Source organism: Acanthochromis polyacanthus, chromosome 13 (genome assembly GCF_021347895.1).
Source record: "Acanthochromis polyacanthus isolate Apoly-LR-REF ecotype Palm Island chromosome 13, KAUST_Apoly_ChrSc, whole genome shotgun sequence".
In the NCBI taxonomy this organism is placed as follows: domain Eukaryota; kingdom Metazoa; phylum Chordata; class Actinopteri; family Pomacentridae; genus Acanthochromis; species Acanthochromis polyacanthus.
Genome location: NC_067125.1, coordinates 19,034,465 through 19,052,159, shown reverse-complemented (window position 1 = coordinate 19,052,159; position 17,695 = coordinate 19,034,465). Strand labels below are relative to the sequence as shown.

General features: G+C 38.9%; 1 protein-coding gene across 2 annotated transcripts in view; it reads right to left on the bottom strand.

Moving 5' to 3' along the window:
* The window catches only part of efhd1 (EF-hand domain family, member D1), a 144,030-nt gene that overhangs the window by 7,616 nt on the left and 118,719 nt on the right, over positions 1-17,695 (bottom strand). Inside the window, exons 2-13 of one of the 2 annotated variants that reach the window (XM_051958314.1) lie at positions 4,210-4,528; positions 4,025-4,094; positions 3,734-3,837; positions 3,288-3,651; positions 3,080-3,147; positions 2,763-2,963; positions 2,555-2,620; positions 2,282-2,461; positions 1,890-1,967; positions 1,719-1,802; positions 1,214-1,300; positions 7-81 (exon numbers count right to left, since the gene is read on the bottom strand). In XM_051958314.1, the coding sequence (XP_051814274.1) occupies positions 7-81; positions 1,214-1,300; positions 1,719-1,802; positions 1,890-1,967; positions 2,282-2,461; positions 2,555-2,620; positions 2,763-2,963; positions 3,080-3,147; positions 3,288-3,651; positions 3,734-3,837; positions 4,025-4,094; positions 4,210-4,528 (1,696 nt within the window). The remainder of the gene's footprint in view (positions 1-6; positions 82-1,213; positions 1,301-1,718; positions 1,803-1,889; positions 1,968-2,281; positions 2,462-2,554; positions 2,621-2,762; positions 2,964-3,079; positions 3,148-3,287; positions 3,652-3,733; positions 3,838-4,024; positions 4,095-4,209; positions 4,529-17,695) is intronic. The other variant, XM_051958313.1, reaches the window with a different exon arrangement.

The window sequence follows — 17,695 nt, the reverse complement described above, 5'->3', positions numbered from 1 at the left end:
AAATACCTTGTACCTCTTATCATTCTGAGAATGACTGGCCCGGACTGACTCCACACGGTGACTCTCGCTCCTGGTTTTATCCTGAAATTATGACAAATTGTGATCAGTAATTATTATATTTTCATTATTTATTCAGACAGCTTAATTTTTTTCCAGTTCGGCATTAGTACTAGCTTCTTCAGTTAAAGGATCATATGATTTAATGTTTCAGTAACAACTTTCATTGTTCCAACATTATGAACGTCCTCTCACCAATTTATGGAAATCTTGTATTATTTTAGCGTATTATTGCTTACGATTACCTTTGCTAGTTTAATATACATATTTGTATGTTCATTGCAATCATGCATAAGATGTATATGTGTATATGAAATATATATATATATATATATATATATATATATATATATATGCATGTAAGTATGTATGTATATATAGAGTGTGTGTGTGTACATAGATATGTATGTGTCTGTATGTTTTGCTGTATTATTGTATTATTCGTAGAATTTCCCTCCGGGATTTTTTTCCAGGGCATTGCAACATATTTTCTTTTTTTCTTGAAATTGCATTTGAATAGATCATAATGACTTAAAAATTTTTCTAAAACCATGAACACATAATAACCCTATGTCACCTAATTTAATTTACTGGTGAGCTCCTATTCTGTAGACATCAACATGACATTACTATTTTAATGTAATGTTTGTGAGGAGGCTTAAGGAGGGTGCTTTGAGCAGAAAACTTATGACTGCAGCATCAGAGTTGTTTCATGTAAGAGACAGTTGATGGTCATGGGATCAACATTACTGTACAGACTGAAGGCTACTGAAGACTGCTTGGACCACATACTTTTCCTGTTTGTGTGAAATGCAATTACATAGCAAAGTCTGTATTCCATTGACTTTTTTCCACCATGCCAATGGCAAGTGATGTAAATATTTTATTCAACAAAACCTTTTCTACACGAATTTTGCCAGTGGCTAGTGCTAATGTAAAACCCTGATTAGAAGCAAGAGTTACTTTGTGAAAGCAATGGCACACAACACAGCATTACAGGTAGCTTATTGTATTGTGACCAGTGTAATAACAGTTCTCTCAATTGCCAAAAAATATTTTTAACTGCAGTAAACCAAAAAAAACAAACAATCATGAATTTACAAAAAAAAATACTTGTGTATTGTCTAACATGTCTATCATAGAGGAATAAACTTACATTGTCTGTTGGTGCATCAGCTGAGGTGGATGCAGCTGTCATGAACCAGGGCCACTTGGTTTGTGATGGAGTCAGTGTTCGGGTCAGCTGATAAATGACAATAACAGTGACACGTAAAAAATAAAGCAACACGATAGCTCGATAGTTGGCTAATGACTAAATAGCATCAGTTGTCTAAAAGCTAGCTATCCAGCTATCCAAAAGCTATGTATCTAGCTAACGGCTAGCTAGCCTTTGAATAAGCTAGATTGCTAGCTGCCAGCTAGCTAGCCAGTAGTTTCAGTTGTCCCAAAGCTAGCTACCCGAAAGATAGCAAGCTAACAAATAAGCTAGATTGGTAGCTGATAGCTAGCTAGTAGTTTCAATTTTCCTAATGCTCGCGATTCATTGGAATTGTGATTATAGATTAAATGTGCCAAAAAAAACAGGAACGACAAAAATGGCCACAAATGGAGATGCCTGCTTTGTAATGTTCTTTTAATTGATTATAGAGACGTAAATATACCTTCTGAGGAGAAGGAGGCTTGCAGCCCGCATCATCAGCTGTCCAGACGTGTCTATTCGGTGAGGGGGTCATCATCTTGGCCATCTAAACACAGAACAACAAAACTTCAGTGAAATGACAATGATTTTCAGTCAGATGATACATACTGATGAGAAGAGGACTAATCCTTACCTTTGCAATGGGAGAACAAACAGGGGTTTCTGTCTTGCCCCAACTGCAGGACAATCTGGCCGGGGGTGAGTGAAACAGCTGATGACAGATGAGAAAAAAACATAGCAAGTGTCAGTGTGGACAATGTAGACGCCTGTGGAATGGAGTCAGCAGCAACCAAATGAGATACCAATTAAATGGAGTTGAACAGCTATCCAACAATTTACAACTACATTTCTGTGTAGCTGATTCAAGTCAGTTATTATTTGTGGCTGTTGTTATGAACTAGTTTTACTTAATTGCACATGACACAAAAAAAAAAAAACATCTGCAGAATTAACTGTCAGGAATTACATGTTTGAGCATTCATACAATCCTTCTAAGGGAGATAAAATTTTAATCAATCAACTTACCTTCTTTGGCTTAGGAGAAGCCTTGAAATCTGCCAGGCAAGACGTATGGGAGGGAGACACTTTCTCCATGGCATTGAAATCCGCCAGGCAAGACATATGGGAGGGAGACACTTTCTCCATGGCACTTAGGGCTGTGCTGCTGAACCAGACGGGGTTCAGTGGAAGGAAGCTCTCCTCCACCTGTAAAACACAAAGCAGACACTACTAATTACAGTTTGTCCTGTCAAAAAACAACCAATAGCATCTGAAAGAACTATCTGAAGAATCACAAACCTGCTGTTGAGCCATCCTGGGCTTTGGTGAACCTCTGGACCGGGGAGGTTCCCGAGGATGGCTCGTCTGCAATCACAGAAAGCGTCACACTGAATTATAACTAATGTTTTTTACCACAGTACACATATTATTACCATTATTATCACAATACATGATGTCACAGTTGTCTAAAAAAAGTCTAAAAAACATAAATCAATTTATCAATTACCTTGCCGCCCTGACCAATATTCCTCCGTTCACGGGGTTTCGGGCTGGGTGGAGCAGGGGATCTCTCTCTCACTGTAGCTTTCCGAACTGGAGGCTGAGGAGAGATCCGGGGCGAAGGAAGTGGTGTCAGCAGTTGCTCGTTGGCAGCGGACCAGAACAACTGGACGAGGATCCCCATCCCCTCACGATCACTCAGATGGACCTGCAAAAATAAGAAATAAAAAAAAAACCACACAAACAGTTTTAATGTCAGTGAACATCTGCCGTGAACCAAACTTGTCCAATCAACAACTTTTTTTCACAACATACTACACTTACACCATCCTTGCTCCACAGCACCAAATCACTCAGGGGGAAGTGCTCTGCAGTGTTGAAGAACTTTACACCTTGAAAAACAATTGAAAAAAAAGTCATCATTGCAGCAAAATATCCATTGATACTTAAGAATTGTTAAAATGTAGGTCACGTCTTTCTAGTTTGTTCATTCAGTGAATGGAATGGATGAAAACAATCTTTTTCCTCTTACCCATACGAGCAGCCACACGTCTATATTCCTGGCGAAGCAGGTCCTGGTGTTGGACGTCAACGACCAGGCGGGGAGGAAAGTCGACCACAAAAACCTTGGACCAGCGGTTGCCACAAGTGGTGAGGAGATTGGCAAAATCCACACCGGCCTTCTCAACAGTGGTGCTGGTCAGGTTGTTGCCGGGGGCCATGACGCAGACGGCATCAGGTGCACGAGGAACTGCAGCGTGCAGAACCTCAGTGCGAATTTCAGAAGCAGATGCCCCCGGGATCGACAGGAAGCCAAAGCTCAGCCGAGACTCTGGCATCCGAATAAAGCCATCTACAAGAGCACGTAGATGGGAGTCCCCAACAATAAGAATGAACTGCAAAAGAAATACCACAGTTTTAGTATGAAAGTCAAAAGAACTTTTTAAGAAAACGAACAGCAACAATTAATAATTATACCTTCTTTCCAGGGCGCTCAGGAGGAATGACCAACTTGTGGTTGCGCCCAGTAAAGGGTGAAGTTGGCCATTTCAAAGCCTTGTGGCGGTAACCGGTGCCACGGCCTGTTCACAAGAAGACAGAGCAAAAGAGGATTTAAAACAGATTTCAAACAAAGAGAGCTCATACAACAATCACCATTTTCTATTATTGTATGAGAGCAGCAGAATCTGTGTTCAACGGGTAATTGTTGGTGGTACACTAAATATGATTCGTGAAGATATTTCATGATAAAAACAGCTGAGTACTTACGTGCAATAAAGTTTGCACGCGCCTGCCGCTCTTCCCAGAACCGTCCGGCTGGCAGGGTGGAACCAACCTTCTGTGAGCAAACAATACACTTATTTAATTCAACATCGTGCGGATGCCATGAATGTGTCCAACTTAGCACATTCTGTATTGCACAAGTGAGCATGTCAGTTTGGGTGTAAACATACCTTGTACTGGGGAGAGCGGGAGCAGTGGGGTGCGTCGACGGGAGGGGTGGGCATCTCGGACGCGTCCAGCTTCCTCCAGCGCTGCTTCTGGGCCTGGGAGCGTCTCCCCTTCCGAGGCATCCTGGAAGACAGCACAAGAGCACAACAGAGACAGACAAACACAGGGAGAGAGAGAGACAAAGAGGGAGCGAGAGAGAGAGAGAACAAGGCACACAAAACGGATGGATGGATGGATGAAAGGATACGAGGTAATGCAGTGGTGGTTGACCAAAGGCTGTCCAAGGGCAATCCAGAGGCTCTCCAAAAGGCTGTCCAAAGGCTGGTGGAAAAAAAAAAACAGTTATCTAAAAGCACTGCTATGAAACAGTAAGCACCAATATGAGCAGCAAAACATGCATGTACAAGACACATCTAATGTCCTCACTATGTATTTTTTCATCAGAGGAAAAAATCTACTTACACTTCTGACTCAAACTGAAACAACTAATTCAAAACACAAAAGGGCTAAAGACCAGACAATGGCTACTAAATTAAAGCACGACTGCATGTTTTCTCAGAAAGAAGAAGAATCTCAACATGTCTGCAGCAAAAGTAGCTGAACTGGTCTTTAACACAGCACAGAGAATTAATATGACACTGTAATTAACAGTATGTTAACATTTCCTCATGCAACATGTCTTAAACGATATTATACTCATCATGATGTCCTAATTGACTGATAGAACTGATTGTAAGATAATGGAACAAAGCACTGGCACCTTAATTAATTTTAACATCAAATTTGCTAGAAAATGTAGTCAATGTTACATTTAACCACACTACTTTTGAAGCAAACACTACAAGGTACAAGAGATATTTCATCTGTCAGAGCACTATTTTACAGAGACAAATGTATAAACACAGTATAAACTAAGACTTCAACATAGTGAAGAAATGATAAATCCTTTGTGTATTTTCAGTGTTGTAAAAAGCTGAAAAGCCAGAAATAATCCCACATCAGCAGATGCATGTACTGCTGCTGCTACTATAACTGCCTGTATACAATTATTCAGCTGGAGTGGCAGTACTTTTCAACAGATTTAATGGTGATATTCTGGAAACCAAAGCTTCAAACAAAGGCTGCTGGATCATTGTAGTTTTGAAGGTGGATGATTTAATGTCTATCATTTGTAATGTTTATGGACCAAACAGAGCATCGCAAGCAAAGGACATGTTTACTGAACTCTCTTCAGCTTTGGACGATTTAAAGGAAAAATACAAAGACTCTACTATTATCATAGGAGGAGACTTTAATGATGCTCCAGATGATTACATGGACAGACATCCTCCAAGATCTGCATCGTTACTGGGCTTTAAACCCACCTCATTTATAAGTGATCATCTTTTGCTAACAGATGTGTGGAGATTTATGAACCCCAATGTCACAGACTACACGTGGTCTAACACCAGCAGAAGTTTACAGTCAAGAACTGACCTTTGGTTCATCTCATCACAGAGTTTACAGTTTGTTTTAGATATTTCTCATACTCATGCTCCACTGTGTGATCATAAATTAATAAGTTTAAGATTAACAGGATCAAAAGGGAATTCTAACATAAGAAGCTATTGGAAATTAAACATTAATATATTAGATGATAAACAATTTAAAGAAGGGGTACAATTACTTGGTAAGGATATATTCGGTAAAAGAGAAATGAATCCAATTCAAAAATGGGAATACTTTAAATTTAAAATTAGAGAAGTTGCAATTAAATGTAGTAAAGAAATAAAAAAAGTAAAAGATGAAAAAAGGAATTTTCTAATAAACCAGCTACAGTTATTAAGTTCCAAACATGATTTATCTGAAGAAGACCTAAGCACACTAAAAAACCTCACAGAAGAGCTTGACAGAATGTACGTGAACTTAGCGAAAGGCGCTTTCATCAGATCTAGAGCGAAGTGGTTAGAAGGCGGCGAGAAAAACTCAAGTTACTTTTTTTGCATTAGAGTAAAGAAACAGAAAAAGAAATATTACATCTGAACTCCTATTCTTAAAATCTTCCTGCAACCCAAATATTCAAGGTTTAGTCGTTTTCAATCGTGAGATAAAGATTTCACAGCTAGCTAATGACACAGTTTTATTCCTCAAAGATAAATCACAGATACAAACTGCACTACAAGTAACTGGTGAATTTTCTGAAGCCTCAGGGAGGACAACATGGCTCACAAAAATTCATTTTTTCCTGTTCTCTTCCTGTTCCTGTATACAGTTGTGCCATTTATTCTGAATTTACAGACTTTGTCATTTATTTTTGGGCCGAGTTAATAAGTTATTCATTCATTTATTCCTGGGTTTAGTCCATGATACCCTGCTCCTGTGAGGTCCAGTCAGACCTGGTTTGGTCCTGATTTTAGTCCATGTAACCCTGCTCCTGTGGGACAGAGTTTAGTGTCTGACTGTAATTCTGTTCAGTGAATAGATAATTTAAGTTATAAAGAGGTTTTGTTTTTGCTTCAGCACTTTTCATTCTTTAGTTGGCTGATGTGGTCAACTTGAAGCTGTTGAGTGCATAAGAATCCTATAAAGACAAATGTTACAAAGTGGTTGATGGAGTTATTTCAATTATGCATATATTTATGGAAAATACTGAAATGTGTTGTGCACATCCAGCCAGAGAACATTCATCCATATTTTACATGAAGAAACATTTTCAATATTGCCTGCTGTTGCTGTTTTTTTTCAGTTTTTTAAATCTCAATGTTTTTTTATTATCCCTTAATGTTGTCTCTACAACAAGATTTTCACAAAATGCTCTTAAAATAAACCAGAATGCAGGAAATAGGATCAATAATTTTCAAAATTTTCTGGGGGAGGGCCCCCAGACCCCCCATCAGCATCTCACATAAACCAAATCTCACTCTGAGGTCTGATCACAAGTTGGCAGCCCTGAATTATTGTGATGTGAGCAAAAGTCATGGCCACTGTGGCCTAAAACATTTACACAGTAAAGTATCTCTGAAAAAAAATCTAAATCGCTCCAAAAAGTGGAAAAGTAATTTCTCATGGGGGCTAAACCTCCCCTGTCCTTAAAACCTAGTGACACCCCTGTGTGAGCCTGGCAGTTGGTCGCCATGGTGACCGCACCAGCTGAAGATAAGTTAGCAGTATAAAGTACATTTTACAAGACTAAGACACTTACAGCATAGTGAAAATCTTAAAAGAAAAAAAAAATAAACACTGTGACTTGTCTGAAACCACTGCTACAAAACAGTTATCACCAACATGAGCAGAAAAACATGTACACACAACACATTGAATGTCCTAGCAATGTATTTTTTTTATCAGAGAAAAAAAATCTACTGTCACTGCCTACTGAATGGAAGCACTGAAACATTTAATCATGCAACATGCTATAAATAAACTATATTATACTCATCATGATGTCCTAAATGACTGATAGAACTGATTCTAACATGATGGAACAAAGCACTGGCACCTTAATTAATTTAAACATCAAAATTCCTGTGAAAGTGCACACAGCACCATTTTGCAAGACTAAAACAGTTATAGCAAAGCTCCTGTTTAACCACACTATTTTAGAGAAAACACAATGAGGTAGAAGAGATATCACAGCACCATTTTACTAAGACAACCGTTCTACATAGATGCAAATTAAAACGTCCCAAAGCACATATAGCAACTTGAACAAAGCAAATACTACTACATCTTCTTTAATCATCATTTCTACACATCAGTGTCAAGTTTACGTTTTTCTGCTCTGACCGTCAGCATCCCTATTCATTTAGAGCACAAAACTTAACTGTGCAACTCAAGTTTACAGTCAAACAAAGCGAGAAGAAGTTGAGGGAGAAAGGCGCTTCACACTCCCTCACCAAGAGACTGGAAAAATGCATGAAAGCTCCGGTTTAACCACACTATTTTCCAAACAAACATTATGAGGCAGACATTATTTTATTTTCTGCGTTGCAGCAACATTTTACAAAGACAAAGCTATCTAGCTATCCAAAAGCTATCTATCTAGCTAACGGCTAGCTAGCCTTTGAATAAGCTAATGATAGCAACTTGAACATGACCAATGCAGACGTTGAAATATACCAAAAATATTGTCGTTTGTTTTTCCACAGTATGCATTTCTACTGTTACCCTGAGCATTTAGATTCAGTTGGAGCATAATATTTAATAGGATATAGTGCAGAATCGGCCTATGCTAAAGCTAGCAGGGAGGAGAAAAAGTACGCAGCCTTACCTCTGAATGGAACCGAAGAAAGGGGGTGGGCGGCCAGTGGCCAGCGGCTTTATTTGAAAGAAGTGCCAATGAACGTGCACCGGGGCCTCGATGCCACCGCTGATTGGTGTTGCTACGCTGTTGCCGGGCGCCCGTTGGGAGAGGCGTTTTTTCCAGAAAGTTCTGTCTGCAGTGTGTGTGTGTCAGTCGATAGCCGTACTTCCGGTTTTTGTCGTTGGAGGTTTGAAATGCATTATGGGAAACGTAGTAGTATACTAAAGTGTGAACGGTTGGCATTCTAATCATACTTATAGTACTTAGTATACAGTATATACTCATTGAGTATGTAGTATGTAGTATATTAGTATGCCATTTCGGACACAGCCAAAGAGTCATAGAAAGAGAGTATTACAACCATATGTGAACAGAAGAGGATGAAATTAACTAATGACTAATAACATGAACATGTTCCTATGTGGTCTCTGTGGTGCAATTGGTTAATGTGTTTGGCTGTTAACTGAAGGATTGGTGGTTCAAGTCCACCCAGGGATGATAACTTTGCTTTTCATAGTCTTATTTGTAACTTGCATGCTCTCATGTTGTTTTTTTTTTTTTTTTCTTCTTACCTTTCATGCTGCTGGAACTGTGAATTTCTCTTTGGAGATTAATAAAGTATCTATCTATATCTCTATCTATTAATAATATGAATAATATGTTAAAAATTAATTGGTTATGTCGCCTCATAAGAGAAAATGTTAAAATGTGGAATGCAATACCAAATTATGTATTCAAAAAAATAGGAGGAATTCTTTATTACTTAAACGTAATTATAAAATTGACAAAAATACCAATTCAATTATCAAACTTCCATAAACAGGCATTGCTCTCCTGGGGGCTGATGTAACACATTTAACTTCACCTTTTGTTTTCAGACTTACTTTATTATTATTTTAATCAACTGTATTTTTTATTTATTAATGTTATTATTTTGATACATTTTATTTACTTTACCATTTTTTGTTGTTTTATTTAATGATTAATTTAATTACATTTTAAAAAATATTTAGCATTTATTTTTTTGCTTTGATTTTATTCTTTACACTTTTCATTTTATTTTTTGTGATTTAATATTTGACTTTTGGATTTTTTAATTTTACTATTTTTTATTTTATTGTGAAAATTTTATTGTAGTTATTTTTAATTATAAAAGTAATTAGTATTTTTATTTTGCACTATTGTGTTTTTTAACTGTTTCTTCCTTTTATTTTGTGTATTGCTGTGATTTTTATAAAATTTATTTTATTTTCAGCTTTATTTCATTTCTGTTATATGCATTTTGGATTTGTTTTATCATTTTAATATATTTTATTTATTTATGTATTTTGTTATTGTATTTATGATGGAAATTAATATTTAGCATTTATATTTCAGTTTTAATCATTAGATTTATTTTTCTTTGCAGTTTTACATGTTTGTGTTTCAGATATTAATTTAATTCTTTTTTATTTTATCATGAATATTTTGTTGTTTTTTAAGTTTTAAAATAATGTTCATTTTGTTTTGCATCTAGACTTTAATAAAAAAAAATCCCCACAGTTGAACAGAGACAGCGATGCATATTATAATAGATGATATTTGAAGACATATTAAGTGTTTTCTTTTTCCAAATTTCACTTATTGTCACCATGAACTTGTGAAACTCTTGCTGCTTTTGTCAGCAGCATCCTTTACAAACTGACAAAAAATGGACATTTGGAAGACGACCGACTATATCAATAAACATTTAGTGTAGTTTTGATATGTTTATCTTAGAATGTTCCATCTATTTAGAATCATGACTGGGAAGACAATGAGGTGCTGAAGGTTGGTGAAAAGCCACCCAAGATCTATTGACCCACATTTTGTAGAATTATTTGTGAAAAATGAATTTTGAAATTACAGGAGGAAGTGAAAGAGGCACAGCGGGTGCGCCAGCTTCACTGTGCTGATCTTATTGACTGTATGAAGGGAAAATCTCACCTGGTCCAAATTTGGATTGGAGTTACTCTAAAGGCTGTGTGAAGCTGAGAGGTTTCACTGGCGTTTTCCGGTTCATTGCAGGCTTTTATTTTGAAATTTTGCTGTGCTTTTATTTTGAAAGGCAGAGACAGGAAGATCTCACCAGCTCAAAATTTGGATTGGAGTTACCCCAAAGCAGGGATGTCAAACTCAGTTCCTGGAGGTCCACTATCCTCTGTGTTCCAGATGTTTCCGTCTTACAACACACCTGATTCAAATAATCAGCTCATCATCAAGCTCAGCAGAAGCCTGATAACGAGCCTGATCATTTGAATCAGGTGTGTTGGAACTGAGTTTGATACCCCTGCTCTAAAGGCTGTGTGAAGCTGAGAGGTAGATCTGATTTACAGGCTGAAATGCAGCTCCTGTGGAGGTATTGGGTGTGAAGGTGGGTGTGGCCATCCAATGAGTCTGTGTGTGTGCGTGAGACCATGCCTGCGCGTGTGTAAGGGCGGTTGCTATGGCCCCCATAGCAACGGTGCCTGCCACAGACAGCAGAAAAGTGCTTCTCAGCAGCAGAGCGCAACGTCCCGTTCTGGCGCTAATTGTGGGCTAACCGTTAATGCTAGCTGAAAACCGAAATGACCGTGAGCGAGAGGAAGGCTGTGGCTAACCATGAATGTAATTATTTTCCAAATATTGTGAGAAATGACCGAGTTACAGCGATTTAAAAAACACTGTCCCTCCGTGAGGCAGATGATTCAGTTTACATTGGTTCCTATGGAGAGAACGGTGCAACTTTGGTCTAAACTGCTGCATGCCATTTCACTTCAGAAAGAGCTAGATCTTCAAACTTGGATTCATTTGAATCCCAGGAAATTTGTCTACAATCTGACCAAATTTCATTCCCCTAACATTTATCGTTTGGTCGTGAGGGCGATGCGATCGGAAAATTTTCAGGTGGATTTTTCACCTCTCCTCCACTCTACCAACTGACATGCCACACTCTAGCCAGAGCAGATTTTGAGAATTTTCACTTTTTTGAGGACTCACTGATCAAAAACTGTAAATGTCAGCCTGACATAAAATACATTCCTGCGTAGACAAGAAAAATCACTGCGTTTTTATGGTTGAATGAAGTTTCTAGGTGAACGTATGACGAAGGAGTGGCGTTTGGAAAACAGTGGATTTTTCAAGCCGATTTTTTTCAGTCCCCATTCATTTCCTATGGGAGTTTTTGCGCAGTTTTTTGCGAATAATTCTGCGAAAAAATGACGAATTTCTTAGAAAAGTCATAGCCCGGGATTCCCGATGAAGCCGCACGTTTTGATATATAATTTGCTTTGGTTTTCTCAAAGGCCTGGGACGAGTTAGCGACCGAAAAACGGCGTGTCCCAGAACATTAGACTCTCTACCTAAATTCACCATCACTGGCCTGTTGCTTCTCTCCATGAATCCATAATCAAAACTTTGTATTCTTAAATTCAACTCCTCCAGTGTAACATGTTGTTCTTTAAAGTACGCAAACAATAACTTCAACTCATATTGGGCCACCCCTTCCAAAACGTCATGTGTTTTAGATCATGCTGTTGGATATCTTGAACAATCTCTTCCATGGAATTCACAACAGAATTCACTACACTTTGGCCTACACCTGCTGCCTTTAGATCAGAAATTACAGCTGCAGAACTATTTACAAGGTCTGGTGAAGATAATTCCGACTCAGTCTCTTAATTTTCAGGAACCACAACATCAGTGACACGACTTATGACAGGAAAACTTTGACAAAGTGAAAAATCACTTTCTGCAGAATCAAATAAATCACTTACATGGCATCGGTTCAGGTGCTTTCTAAAGCCAAAAAAGGTACCAAAAGATGGACGGGATAAAGAGTCCTGTTTTGTCAGTACAGAGACCATGAACTGCCTTCATGTGCTTTACAATGCTATTTGGTCCGCCATGGTCACTCTTGCAAAGAAAAGCACTTAATTATTTTGATCTCGAATGCAACATTCTTGCTCGCAACTCTACAACTCTGGGAGTTTCCATTGTTTCCCCATCATAAATGTTGTAAATGGTTGTTAGCAGAAAAGTGAAAAAGTTGGTCAGGGAAGCACTGTATGACGTACCAAAGACGTAATGGTCCTTAAAGAGTTCGTCAAGGACTCCCACTGAATCTGTTATGTTACATGGAAGTGCATGCTTGTCAATCACAACGAAGAAGGCGTGTATGCTGCTTCTTGTGGGTCCCTGAGCCAGAAGGTAAGGTTGACTGTTTTAGGTGATGCTGTCTAGATGCTGAATTACACTGGTTCCAGCCTACAACAACAGCAGTATTTAGTGACAAACCTCTGATGGTAGATCACTTTCTGCATGAAATGGAGGTGATGGAAAGTACATTGTAAAGAACTTTTTAACATACCTTTAGGAATTTGATGAGGTTATCGAAAGCTTGAGATGCAGACATCTTTCCTGGATAGCAGCAGGATAGCAGCCCCATCGCCCGCCACCACTACCTGTCGGCTTTCTAGACTGCCTGCCTCCTTCCCTGTTCAGACTTGTGGGTCGTGAGTTCAGCCGTTTTATTTAAGTTCAGCTCTTTGCCCATGTAGTGGTCTATTTAGTTTACGATTTCTTGTTCTTTTAGTGCTCTGTTTGGTTCTTTGTTAAATTCCTTGCTTTCTGCATGAAGTTTGCTTGCCTTGGTTAGTTCAGGTTGTGATTAGTACACTGCTCAAAAAAATTAAAGGAACACTTTTTAATCTAAGTATTGCATCAAATCAGTGAAACATGTGGGATACTGATCTGGTCAAGTAAGTAACTGAGGGGCTTTTTAGGCAGTTTCAGCTGCTTTGGTGTTCATAAAATTAACAACAGATGCACTAGAGGGGTAACAATGAGACAACCCCCAAAACAGAAATGAGTTTAAGATGAAGGCCACTGACATTTTTTTCCTTCCTAATATTGTCTGACTGTTTTTCACTAGTTTTGCATTTGGCTAGGGTAAGTGTCACTTCTGGTAGCATGAGGCAATACCTGGACCCTACAGAGGTTCCACAGACAGTCCAACTCCTCCAGGATGGCACATCAGTGTGTGCCATTGCCAGAAGGTTTGCTGTGTCTCCCAGCACATTCTCAACAGCATTGAGGAGATTCCAGGAGACAGGCAGTTAGTCTGGGAGAGATTGACAGGGCTGTCGAAGGTCCTCAACCGATCAGCAGGACAGGTATCTGCTCCTTTGTGCAAGGAGGAACAGGATGAGCACTGCTATAGCCCTACAAAATGATCTCCAGCAGACCACTGGTCTGAATGTCTGATCAAAAAATCAGAAAGAGATGTAATGAGAGTTGTCTGAGGGCCCAGTGTCCTTTAGTGCCCACGGTGCTCGCTGACTGGCACCGTGGAGCTCGGCTGGCAATACAGGAATTTGCAAGTCCACCACTAGTGCCCTGTGCTTTTCACAGATGAGAGCAGGTTCACCCTGAGCGCATGTGACAGGCACAAAAGGGTCTGGAGAAGCCGTGGAGAACTTTATGCTGCCTGTAACATTGTTCAGCATGACTGGTTTGGTGGTGGGTCAGTGATGGTGTGGGGAGGCATATTCATGGAGGGACGCACAGACCTCTACAGGTTGGACAATGGCATTCTGACTGCCATTAGGTATCAGGATGAAATCCTTTGATCCATTGTCAGACCCTGCATTGGTGCAGTGGTCCTGGATTCCTTCTGGTGCACGACAATGCCTATTCTTATGTGGTAAGAGAACTCATGCAGTTCCTGGAGGATAAAGGAACTGATACCATTAGCTGGCCCCCATGCTCACCTGACCTAAATCCGTAGAACACCTTTGGTACATTATGTTTTGTTCCATCCGACACCATCAGGTTGCTCCTCAGACTGTCCAGGAGCTCAACGATGCCCTGGTCCAGTTCTGGGAGGAGATACCCCAGGACACCATCCATCGTCTCATTCAGAGCTTGTCCTGGCATCGTCAGTCATGCATACAAGCACATGGAGGCCATACAAACTACTGAATACCATTTTGAGTTGCTGCCAAGGAATTTCAGCAAGATGGACTAGCCTGCCACATCAGTTTTTCAGTTTGATTTTGGGGTGTCTTCAATTTAGCCCTCCTGGGGGGTTGATAATTTTCATTCCCATCAAACAATGTGGCACTTTTCATTCTTAACACATTATCCAGTCCATATCAATGCTGATATCCAGTTAGTTTTTTTCCCCGTATTGAAATATGATGTATTTTCAAAGTGTTCCTTTAATTTTTTGAGCAATGTATTTCTTTTAAATAAAATCCTTGTTTCTGTCCTAGTCTGCCCGCCATCTGTGGTGCCTGCACTCTGGGTTCAAACCCCCTGCCCCGTGACACTTTAGTTTACAATTTTTGCTTCACTCCAAGAATTTGTTGGCAATGACCTCACCAAACAGGAGCCTGAAATCTTGTTCTATCTGTAATGCAAAAATACACTACACAGAAAGGAGTTATTGGTTACACTGCTTGGAATATTTCAGTGATTCAACAAATGAAGATGTCTTACCAGTCTTTGTGTGTCAAGAAGCCGCATGAAAACTGAGAAGACATTTGCGCTTTTCTTTTCATCATTGACCATTGAATGATGAAAAATGAACGTAGCTTTCATGTTCTCATGGATAGTGTCTTCATCAGCAGAGTGTCTCAAAACAGCTATAGCAGCTTTCACATCCTCATCTGATAACACCGTGTCAACGTTGAAGCCTCTGGATCGACCATGGCCTGGCCCACCAACTTAAGAAAAACAAAATTTCATTGACTCCTGCCTATAAATTCCATGACCAAAGCGCATAAAAATCACGAAGGCTACAGTAATGGGAAATTCGTATTGACACACAAATTTCTTCTTCAGAATGACTTGAAATGTGATAAATATGAAAGCAAATGATGTTTAAGTTGATTTGGTTTGAAGGAGTTTCGGGCACAACATATTTGACCAAAGTGTGCATTTCAGCATAGGAACAGCATTCCCCCCCCCCCCCCCCCCCCCCCCCCCCATAGTTTATTTATTTAACTTTTTGAAAAAATACAAACATGAGCTTCACCGTGAAATGGAAGCATATTCACTAGTAAATGGCATGTTTAACAGCCCATAGAGAAAAATGAAAAAACAACAAAAACAAACAAACAAACACGGACATTAACATTCCACAAGACAAGAAGAAGAAAAAATCAGAACAAAAATAATAGTAAATAAAAATAAAGTAAACAATAACAAAATACAGCAAACATATTAAATCAAGTGCAACAAAATGTAAATGAGATAATGCTAGGTCCACTGGAAGGAAAATTAAGTACTTATTCAAGATTGTCTGGGGAGGCCAGCTTCCCAATGTATTCAAAAAAGGGGTTCAAAGTCCCGGAAAACCTTTCTTTTGAGCCCTTTGACAAGCGTCTAATTTTCTCCAATCTGGCAAAGTAAAGGACATCTCTGACCCAGTGGCAGTGATCCGGTGGTGTTATAGATTTCCATTTTAGGAGGATTAAGCGTCTAGCTAATAAGCTACCAAAAGCTATAAAGGACCTCTTCGTAGAGGACAATAATGTGATATTAGCAGTTGCGCCAAAAAGTGCCACAAGAGAATTTGGGGCAATATCTTTGCCTGTGACCTAAGAGAAAGTGTCAAAATTTTTTGACCAGTATGACAACAAGGCCGGACATGTCCAGAACATATGAGGATGCATCAGCCTGGCGACACCGGTCACAGATTGAGTCTACATTTTGATACATCCTTGAAAGCCTAACCTTTGCTAAGTGTGTACTATGCAAAATTTTGCACTGTATCAGGCCATGTTTGGCGCATACTGAGGAACTGTGCACTTTATCCAAAATGTCTTTCCACAAATCATCACTAAACACCATTCCCAAATTTTCTTCCCAAAGTTACTTAATTGAAGTCAAGGAGGACATTCGGAGAGAATGGATCTGAGAATATATGTGTGAGATCATGCCTTTTAACGTGGGGACTGGTTTAATAGATGCATCAAAAGATGAGTCGGGGGCAAAACAGGAAATTAAGGAAACTTTTCTGCTACAAAACTGATGATGGGAGATTGTAAATTGTGTTGAACAGACGTCTCAAGTTAAAGAATGAATGTATATTTTTAATAAACCCTGTTTGATATGGAGAAATTATATAAGGAAAAACAGTTTCCAATCGGATAGCAACCATTTTTGATAACAATTTAAAGTCTACGTTTAACAAACTAATTGGCCTATAAGAAGAACAGTTAAGAGCATCTTTATCCTTCTTCAAAATTAGGGAAATTGTTGGCTGATTAAGTGTAGGAGGTAGCTTAGAAAGGGCAAATGATTCACTGAACATGTCTATAAGAACAGGGAATAATTTATCCAAAAATGTCGATAAAATTCGAATGGAAAGCCGTCTGGACCTGGGCATTTACTGGCAGGCATGTGCTTTATGGCTCCTGACAATTCTCTGGTACTTGTTGGTTTTTCTAGCTCTTCTAACTTGTCTGAAGTGACCTGGGGAATTTCCAGTGAAGAATAAAAAAGTCATAGTCTGTCCTACCTGCATTGGTTTCTGATGAGTACTATGATTCATAGTAATTTTTGAATTCCTTATTAATCTTTACTGGGTCTATTGTAATGCCTGTTGATGTACAAAGTTTAAGTATTTGATGTGAAGAAATGGTTTGACGCAACTGGTGGGTCAAGAGCCTTCCTGCTTTGTCACCCTGTTCAAAATATGTACTGCCGGTCTTCTGAAATAGTATGGTCTGCAGTTAAGATGTTAAATTCAGATTGTATTATAAGGCGCACTTTATATATATCAGAACTTGGAGAGATTGCGTAGGAAGGATCCAGTTGGGCAATATGTTTTGGAAGAGAGGCAATCTTTTCTTTTTCTTCCTCTCATGACTCACATAAGAAATGACAACCCAGTCTCACATCAAATTGTGACATAATCACGTTGGTCCACAATGCAAAACATTACAATCTCACAATTTGGACCTGAAAATTGTGAGATGCTAACGTTTTTTCCCCCAATTCCTCTCTATTGTTCTGACGGAGGGTCACGTGACTGCTTGCTGCAGGCTTCTCAAAATAAAAACATGGCAGCTATTCCTTTTATTTTCCGTGGAAAATGCATTATTTTAAGATAGTTTGGACAGAAAAAAACATTTTGATGACATTTTTCGCGAGAAATATATATAATACTTTCACATTATCCATTCAGTTATTGGAAATGA